The sequence below is a fragment of the Varroa jacobsoni genome, unplaced genomic scaffold (genome assembly GCF_002532875.2).
Source record: "Varroa jacobsoni isolate VJ856 unplaced genomic scaffold, vjacob_1.0 scaffold_1160, whole genome shotgun sequence".
NCBI classification, from domain to species: Eukaryota; Metazoa; Arthropoda; class Arachnida; order Mesostigmata; family Varroidae; genus Varroa; species Varroa jacobsoni.
In genome coordinates, this window is record NW_019214062.1 from 51,108 (window position 1) to 61,270 (window position 10,163).

A 10,163-nucleotide genomic window follows, 5' to 3' on the forward strand; every position below is an offset into this window, starting at 1 on the left:
TGCGACAGAAGAGAAAAAGGCATAACGGCAAACATTATAATAATATACTATATTTTTTGCAGTACTTCCAAGTTGTAAACAAACGCTCAAGGTTACATGAGTTTTGAGAAGTTTAGTAGCTACTGTAACCGTCCTCGCTATTCATGCTTCCATTTTTCCTCTAGTTTTCGATGTCCTACTCTCAGGTCACTGAATTCCTTTGGAATTTATGCCAGCTTAGGCTTTCCCTTGCTAAGCCTATATTTTTTTATGTCCTTCTGTGTAAGCAAATCATCTATGGGCCGGTATCCTCACCAAGACACAGGCCCGTACAGGATATCGTTCGCGCTGGTTCATGCGCAGCCGTAAGATATCTGTCAGGCGAACGTAAAGTTCATATGGGGAGAAAATTCGGGTGCACCGATTAAGATACTACCGCTAGATGAAAACGACAGCGTGAAGTAAGTGGTAGGCAAGGCCCAATTGTGTTTCTCCTGGAGAAAGGAACTGACACGAGGGTAGCAGTGGCATTAGGTTCAGCTAAATAGACAATGGTATGAACAACGAAGCTCCACGGGGGAACATTGTTGTTGTAGTTGGTAGGATTGTGCCGTATGTAATGCGGCTACGCTGCGAAAGTGCGGCCGGAGTAGGTATTTAGATGATAGTTTTACATTGGAAAGGCTATCTAAGCAACGAAACGGAAAAATAATACGGTCGACAAAGTCGCTACTACCGCTAATCGTAAACGCTTGCTACCTCCATTGGTACATGCTTAAGTGTTGTTAGGAAAATTGGCCGAGAAAAAAGCATACTGTAAATTTAGAAAATAAAAAATTAAGTAGCCATGCTAGAAAATACGTATATTCACAGTCGGAGCGCTACACTGCCTTCTGCGCAACTTAATAAAGGAGAAGGTTTCAGGGTCTCAATAAAACTCATTAGATCCATGTAACTATTTCTTCATGAACGTATGTCCCCAGGTCTGGATTTCTATACACGTAAGTGGATTAAGTAACTTTACTCCACTCTACATATACATATATGTGTGTGTGTGTGTGCCTCAATCGTGCAGTGCATCCGGTCCACTTGGGTATCTATCGGGGCAATTTGATTTCATACTATTCAAGAAATGTTTCTCTTCTGAGTCTGATCGTGCTGCAGGGAGCCAAAATCTATAATGAATTACTTACATATAGGCCAAATTTGTCGACGCACAGCATATCATGGATAGTTCTGCATTGGATTAACAATGTGTGTTCACGCCGAGAGTCGACAAGAGGATACTGCCAACAGCTATTGTATAATACACAGACGCGATAAGCATCTGCTGAGACGTATAAATAGACGCATTTTACACGGTTGTTATTAGTACGGTTAGTAGGTTAAACTTCATCCTTCATCCACATCTGCACACATTTTATCCGTCACGAGTGAAGTGACGTGTTCTTTTTACAGTAAATTTTTTTTATTAAATTCATAATAAAGCGAATCGGAAAGTTATGCTTGCTGTTATATTGTCCCAGCAGACGCACTCGCATTTCAGTATTATTTACTTGACGTTCTAGCCTTCGACGACAGGGCTGGCTTTTACCTTTCGAGCGTTAATTTACCTTGTTTGACGACGAAAAAAAATTATCGAACAGAAAGCGTTTTGATAAAGTTGAAGCCGTTAGCTCCTTTGCAACCCAAACGCATCAATCCCCCTTCGTGAATCACTATCAGATAGCATCAAAACGTCTGTACGTAGTTTTAATTTAAGACCACCTTCTCATGCTGGAAGTGACGGGATGGTTTCCTACGTATCTAGAACCCTCCGTAGTGGCAATATGTTCCGTTTGAATATGGTCTCGCATGAAAGGATATGTAAGGATATACATATAGAATGTTGCGCACTAGTACCTGCGAGTATACGAATCACTCGAAGTATGCTCAAAAAACTCTATTCTATAGACATCATTCGCAGACATTATTCATTGATAGAATTTCTGACTGGTTCTAGCGGGAATGCTAGCTGCTAGCAAGAACAAAGGAAATGCGGAAAGGAACGCCAGCGGCAGGATATCGCTCGTTTTTGCGCGATAGGATCGTATCAATCGGTGGGCGCATGCCTGTATTCTAAAGCGTACAGACTCCGTAACATCAGGGAATAGATAAAGCTGCGTATATAATTAAATGGGCAAACTACGCCTCGCGGACGAGAGCAGAAAGTTAAGTGCGCTAATAGGTTTTGATCCAAGTTTCAAAGTGAAAAAGTAACCTAAGTTTCTGTAATCTATATACTTTTAACATAGCATTTGTCGAAGAGTCGCATAATCCCATGAATGAGGTAGATAAATACAAGAGGCTCATGGACAACAGCTACAGTACTCCAGATGAAACTTGCCTTTAGCTATCTTTTTGGATAGCAAGGATGTTGGAACGGCTGTATATCATCGACGGCACTCGAGAAGCAGAGGGATCGAACAACTACCTGCTACATATTTAGAACCTTACTTAACAATAAATGTTATTAGCGTTAAGGGTTCTCGTAGATGGGCTACTATAATCGCGTGTTTGTGTGGGCTTTTAGAAAACGGAGCTTCCTCTTATTTGTTTTGCAGGTGGGGTGATGTGTTCGATGACTGCTGTTGAGCTGACTCTCTAGTAAGGTCCTCAGTTGGAAACCTGCACTGTTGTTCGAACACACAGGCCGGTTCGATGGTGAGGCAGCGCGGAAACTTTTTAGGACGCATGTTCTTACTTTTAAAAGTAATTCAATTATAATGGCCAAGATATGAGACCACACATCCGCATGATACGCCTTGTGGCTAGTACAGAACGAACAATAAAACGTTTTGCGCTTCGCCGATTTTGCCAGCTGATACTCACTTATAAACACTTTGATCTCGTAGGAGACGCCAAGCGGACTACCGATGTAAGGTCTGGCAGGATGCAAGCGAACGCTGGGAGGCGCCTTCGGAGAGACGCGCAGGGTAAGCGGGTATGCTTCCGTACCCAACTTGCGCATCAAGGTCTCTTGTAATGGCGTAAGCTCTTCAATTGTCGTTTGATTCGCTGGTTCGGGATATACCTGAGATAAGTTCGTTTAGGCAATAAGTAGATGATTAAAAGAGGTAACCACTAGGTAGACATAAGTACCTGTACTAAATCTTTTTATAGACAAAAAACCTTGTGATATTGGGTGAGGACTAGTCTCAGTGATGTGTGTTAACTGAAGCTGATTCTTGGCAACGCAGTTTTGATTCAACATCTTCCCAGCGATGGCGGCTAATTGAGCACTAGTTTATTTTCATTATTAACACCTTATTTGACATTTACGGGGCAGCTTGATTTGATTTGTGAGAATAAATATGGTCAAGCTCTGGCTAGATCCTGAGTGATTACACTTTCTATAAATATTTACGGGAGCCCCGGTACCTCTTTACCGCTGGCGACGTTGCGCCAACATGCATTGCGTGGAAGTGCGGAGAATTTTTTAGCACCTCTCTAGCTTGTAGCAAAAAAAGGGAGGGCTGTAATTTTGGTCGTTTTGTATCCGAGGGTTACCAGTTGGTTTTTTTGCTCTTACCTGTCGGTAGTCGAGGATAGCTTCCGTGTAGAACTTTAGTCCCATCACTTCTTCGTCCTCTCGGCCATAACGAAACGTCAATACGACCATGGCAAACACTCGCCGATCCTGTAGGTATCCTGGTTCCACTAATACCACGCCGTCAATACTGCTCACCTATTAAAGGTCGGATGCGAACACACGGAATAATTACCACTACTTTTTTTTTAAGGGATTTAAAATTGTTGCTTTTATGTCCATTGAGCCCCGAGATCGCCTAGAAACGACCCTAAAAAAAAGGATTAACAACTATACCTATTTTCCATATGTAGACAGATTCCAATTACAGTCAAGCTCATTTGATTCATTTCGAATCACTGATTATTCCATATTTATATTAGAAACTCGTAAAACAGTTGTTTTTGAGTTCAGACTGTTCGTAAATGCTGTATATATAATATATATATATACAAAAAAAGCACCTATAGTATTCATTTGAGGCTTCGTAACGACTACGAAGCAACTATATAACTTCTAAGCGGCTGAGACTCGGCTTCGATTGATATTTGGACCTGGTTTTTGATTTATTAAACCCACAGCTGAGTAGGCATCAACCATGCATGGCCAACGTCATGTATAGTATCAGTGGATGGTAGTTATCTACAATGCGCAAGCGTAAGTTTACCAGCTGACTCATCGTGGTGATCGCTATATATAAAAGAAGTTAGGTCTTCTTTAGCCTGCCATAACTGTGTACCATGATTGTTTAGGCCTAACAAGCTTTGCAAGCACGTCTCCAGAATGTTAGTTAACACTGAAGTCGAACGGAAAAAAGACCACGATTTACATCGGCGAAATTGATTATACAATATATATAAAATCATTGATTATATATAAAACTCTGCCCCAGTGACTGTTTTACCTGCGCAAATATCAATAGCAACGCAGTCATACGGTTATCACGGCATTTTGCGCTAGTAAACTATTCGAAAATAATTATACAGGTACATACAATAAATACACCCTGTGGAGAAGTCCAGAGATAGCGGTGGCTAAATTCTCGTAGCGGCCACAGCGTTACAGGTTGCAAAAGGTATCACAAAACTGCAAGAATATCGTCTTGAAAGTCGAAGGGCTATCGCCAATTCGAGACCTCTTTGCAATAGAGACTAACTATGATGACCATGCCTAAATTGACGTTCGTTTTTTTGTATTGCCCCTGGGTAGCCCGTTGCTTCACGAGGCGGTTGTTTGCTCGCATCAGGCCAGAGTGTGTAATAAATGTTTTACGACTCATTTTATGGCTCATTCGGCTCTCTGTCTATCTCTGTATCAAGTACTGTACAAGATGTATACTGGTACGGAGGATGGCACTCAAGCGTCCAGCCTAATCTATCGTCCAGTCGAGCTCTACGATCGAGGCGGGTGCATTGAAGCTGCACGTAGCTACCTGTATAGGACATACACTCAAGGCTCGAGTCTATGGCTTTGCTTATGCCGGTTAGATGTATCATGGACGTTGTATCTGGTGGCTGATTGTGCAAAGCATTGCAGAACATTACATGATTATACAGTAGGGAATGTTGCAGCGGGGCGGGTTTCGTCCGCTGGTGGGTTGAATACGGCGGTAGTCTGACGAAATTAGACTGTGTTTTGTTTATGGTCGCTTTTTTGGGCGGTCAGGCCTCGAAGGCCAAAAATACAAAATGAAGCTGACAGTCTGTGTCATTATCTAGTCGGCATGTAAGCATATTACCCTTTGGTGTCTAACTATAATCTTTCATCCGCCGTTATTGTTATTGAGTTGTTTTTGTTTTTATATCGTACAGATGAAACACATTATATAAAAGTCAGGATAACTCGTATGCACTAGTGGACTCGCTTGTTGATGACGTCAGCATGAAAAAGAGCATAATGATAATAATTGTTTACGAAACCCACTAATTGTTTACACCGACTTATCTAGAAATAGTACATAATCAGACTGTAATTGCACTTTCGAGGACTTAAGATCTGGTTCGAATCCCGATGGCCGGCTCGTGAACCCAATCGTGCCCCAACTAAGATATCTTATGATACAATAACTTGCGCGTTTATTTTCTACGGATAATTAATTACATAGTTATTTCAGAGATGTTCGCTCAGAGCAACAACGGTTTTCTTGTACGTTCGTCTAATTAGTGTAATTATGGCGACGCTCGCTTCCGAACGTATTTTTTTTTATCGCTATATGGGCTTATTCCTCCGAAAGCGACGTCCAAGTTCGAAAATTCCACTTCTGATTTAAGTGTTGTAAATATACGCGGTGCATGACTAACCACCTGGGTCGTTTGGTCATTCGCTAATCCGATATTCTCAGTAAGAGAACAATACATGCGAGTATCATGTAAGCAATGAGATAGCGTTAACACGATAACTTTAATGTTTTTCACGTTTATGTCCGGTACGTAAGCCTATAAACTACTTCAGATGGACTGCCTGTTTTACGGCCGGATTCAAATTTAGGCCACCACGCGTCTACATGTGTACTCGAGAAAGCCTAGAAGCACTCGGCATTATCCGAAACTGCTGGGGTCCAGGGGACGAGGAATATGCATTCGTCTAAAGTTGGAAGGGAAAAATAGGCTGCCAATTCGAAAGAATAGGTTTATCGAATTTAAAGAGATACTGCCTTTTTCCTCACTTGTCAACCAACCTATGCCGTCTCTAGCTGAAGATGAACGTTTCATCTAACCATGAAAAGACTTTTGCTAACCTTTTTCTTTGTTCCTTTTGGGCGCGTTTCGGAAATAGCAGACAGCATCTGCGTTCAGTCACTCCTTGGCGGTTATGATTTTTCCCGGATTTATCATAATTCATTACTGCGCTTATCTTGTGTGTGAATAGGCCTCTCAAAACACATTATAGACAAAAACTCTAGAAACGTTCCAACGTTGTTGTCCAATAGACGTTACTGAGTGGGCCAGTAAAAATCGCGTCCAATTAGCACCGGTAGAAGGGGCTGCTTATTATAAGTCGTACAACGCAATTAGTTGACACTATAGATCAGCTGGAAGGATTCATTTTAAAAAGATTACCCCAGTCCAAAGTTCGAACCGCTTTGCCTTGTGCTAGATTTTTCCTAAAAAACTGCTCCACATTGCAATTCGTTTTATATATATATATATATATGTATATATAGTAGACGTGTCGTTGAAAAAATGTGCTAGAGGGCCTATGGCAGATTGTCCGCTTCTTTTTATCTGCCGTGTATGGTCTAGTAAATAAATGACTAAATATATCTACGTGTCGTATTATAACAACTGGTAGTTAACACTCGCCTTTCCATCGCCGAAATGCACAAATTCCCGGGTACTCAGGTACAAAGTCAGTCGCGCATTTGGACTTTGTTTCTTGTAGACGCTGAAAGTCAAATGGCAGAGCATAGCAAAGGAAAATACACGGAGGAGTACATCGTTAGAAGAAAGGCATATATAACACAGCTTATCTATCATGCCTGCTAAAATATCTATAATTACATTTTTATAAATGGCAGTCTGCATTAATCTTTGGGTGTAGAAGTTTATAGGGAACTTGTAAATGTGCATTACGATCTAAAACACAATAGCAACAAAGGCGCGGGCACAAAGCGCAAGGCACATCTGGCAGGGGAATAACTGTGTTTCCCTTCTTATAAAATGATAAAATGGAGCAGTTTCGCATTTGTGTAACCGTATATGCATCTAACTAACTTGAGCTTCTATTTCCTTCGATGAAAAGTGGTTACTGAGATGATGACTGCTGTATCATCGAGCTCTTCAGCAGAGTAGGTTACCATACGATTATCAAGTCTACTAATGCTTTGAGTAGCAGCAACGATTGACGAAGATACGTCATCTTTATCAACCATTTGGTAATAAATACGTCAGCCAGCAGACTATTGGAACGATTGTTTTTACCGTTCGCATTTACTTGATAGATGGTCGATGCGCAATTCAGCCTTGGTTCGTCGCTGGTAATCTTCACGGCCGCAAAAACACACACACACACACATCAAATGTCTCCTATGGAAGAAAAGCATTCATTTTTCACCTATCATAGCCTACGTTTGTTGTGACGTATTTTTATTCGAGTGGCTACAAACGAGAGCTTTGCCTGTGAACCAGAATGGTTTGTTTCGCTGTCGCATCTCCCCTTTGGTGCATTTTAATGAAATTGTGCGTTTAGTAAAGTCAAGTAACTTTATCCGTTTGTTATTACAAGCGTTCTATCTGTGACTAGCCTCGCCATTGCCTATAACGGAGGCAAATCCCGATATGATCATGCCACCGCTGTGGGCGTCCATGTCAATAATAAATTTACCATTTTTTTCTATTGTGACCTTCGCTGCTGCATGCTATACTATGTTAGATTAGCTAATAATGCGGTGCTGGCCCATTAAAATCTATTAGTGGCCAGCTGGACTTTACTACTGTAATTATTTTTATTAGAGCCTTGTTATTGCTGTCTTTCCTGCAGCCAAAGGGTCCTTCTTTTTCCTTTACTATTGTAGTCTTTGTGTTATCAAATTTTTCCTAACGTTCTTTTTGTTGAGGCTTTGATAACCTATTCCCATGCAGTGTAACGTCATAGCAGCGTACTGTGCCGTATGAAGCAAAGCGGCAATTTTTATATATCGATGGAACAAGGAACCGTCTATAGGCAGCGAGAAACAATTACATATGTCTTCTTTTACGAGCTCCATTCATTGTCTTTGAGCAGAGACGGCCAGCTTTTGATCGATAATGAAAAAATCCAAATATCTTTGTTATTGACGTAAACTAAACGCGATAAAAGCAGTGTCCTATCGAGTGCGTTTCGTATCAGTAGACTGTAAAACAACGACAGTAGCGGCTGCAAGTGCAGTCCGGAGAACTCGTAGCTGCGTTCCAGTGGCTCGCAAACAGAGAGACAGATAAACAAAAAAATAAGGATGCTGAATCCTTTCGAATTAAGGCACTTTTTAAGGCTCCATACAGTTACCGCATAGAGAGCTAAGGACGTAGCCTGCAGTGGTGCGAACATAAGCTGATCTATCACGAAAAGATTCCTGCGGAGACTGCGGAGAAATGGGGACACCTAGCCATTGTGCTCCGTTGTGTTCCCTGCCTATAAAGTGGGTGCAGTGATTTCAAGAACTAGGCATCCTTTATTGATTGATGGTGGCTGACGCGTGGTACGAGTAAGTTGGTGATATTGCTTAATATGTTTGGTATCGCTCAAAAATATTCTAAACAAGTATAGCCCAATAAGACATATTAGATATAGGTATATATGTTGTTCGGTGAAAAAAATTCGGCCACTAATTTTCTCATATTTGTTTTAGCTGTGGGCTGAGCATTGTTAGCTCAAGTTAGCTGGTATAATAAGAATTCATTTTTTTTGACAAGTTTGTTTAACAGCCCCTGAATACTGACAGGATGCCCTTTTTATACGGTTTTGGCTTCGTTACTTCACAACGGAGACATTTTACTGTGCGTGCACTTCACCTATTAAATGCCAAATATATACTTTTCCCTTTAATCACTTACGAACTAAATAGCCACTGACATATTCCCCGGACCGTTTCAATATGTGACACGCCAGCCAGAGTCGTGTCAAAACCTATCGTAATTTTGATCCAAGTTAAGGTGTTGACCAGGATGCAAGCTTTCAAACTTTACGGCGGCGTCAGCGACAACAAAGGGAAGCACGGTATCAAATCAAAACTGATCTTCTTATGGGAAGAATGTTCACGAGCGTAGTAGCTTCCGTCTACAGTCGGTTAGTTCAGCCGATCCCTTTTTCTGAACGCCGGTTCCGAGAGCTATTATAGTTATGACAGAAAATCGTGAAAAAATCGAAAATATGTGCGCCTTACCCTTTTTGCTAAGAGAAATAATACAACTACTATTACAGAGTAATGCCATAGGCTCCAACATACTCTTGATCGTGGACGAATGTTTTTATAGCCTGTTAGCTTCAGAGGAGTCACTTAACTTTTCACCTGGTTTCTATCACTGTGGATGGTCTCTGGCCGTTCCTTGACCGTTTCACAAAATCATGCTCGTAAATTGCGCAGCCAAGGAGGTTCAAGCTAACTAAACGCGTACGCAGCCAGGAAGGAACTAGGCCCCCGAAATATTTCAACCAACAATATAGCCTTTGCTCAATAGAGATGATACGAAGAGCGAGGCCAAGATCCACAAAAGAAGCATGACAAAATATGGCGGCCACTTTCTCTGCAATGTAGTTTCGCTATGTCACCGTGTGTGCATCAGAATTGTACAGCGTTCGGCAGGCGGAAGACAACGGACAATGTGCGTCCTTGGTTATATGGCCGTTAACGAATCTGGCGGACCGACCCTAAAACGGTGTACTTATTTCCAAGAGAAAAAAAAATAGATATATTGTTGAGAATGGGGTTAGTTTCATTGCTCTACTGATTAAAATAACTATTTTTAGGGAACATATAGTTCAGAAATGTTGAAAGTTATTGTCATATTATCAACCAAGTAAGAGATGATCAGAAGCGACGAAAGGTCAGAAGGGAATCGCCAAAAGGGTGTGGTAAACGGCTCTTCGGATATGAATCACCGTTGTCTAAATTTACATTTATGCTAAATGCGAATAGTTT

General features: G+C 41.3%; 1 protein-coding gene across 1 annotated transcript in view; it reads right to left on the reverse strand.

The window, feature by feature from the left end:
* The window catches only part of LOC111267233 (phosrestin-2), a 14,905-nt gene extending 7,052 nt beyond the window's left edge, over window positions 1-7,853 (reverse strand). The window contains exons 1-5 of the mRNA XM_022845331.2: window positions 7,802-7,853; window positions 7,120-7,195; window positions 6,850-6,931; window positions 3,551-3,706; window positions 2,851-3,052 (exon numbers count right to left, since the gene is read on the reverse strand). Of these exons, the coding sequence (XP_022701066.1) occupies window positions 2,851-3,052; window positions 3,551-3,706; window positions 6,850-6,931; window positions 7,120-7,195; window positions 7,802-7,853 (568 nt within the window). The remainder of the gene's footprint in view (window positions 1-2,850; window positions 3,053-3,550; window positions 3,707-6,849; window positions 6,932-7,119; window positions 7,196-7,801) is intronic.
* Between the last annotated feature and the right edge of the window lie 2,310 nt (window positions 7,854-10,163).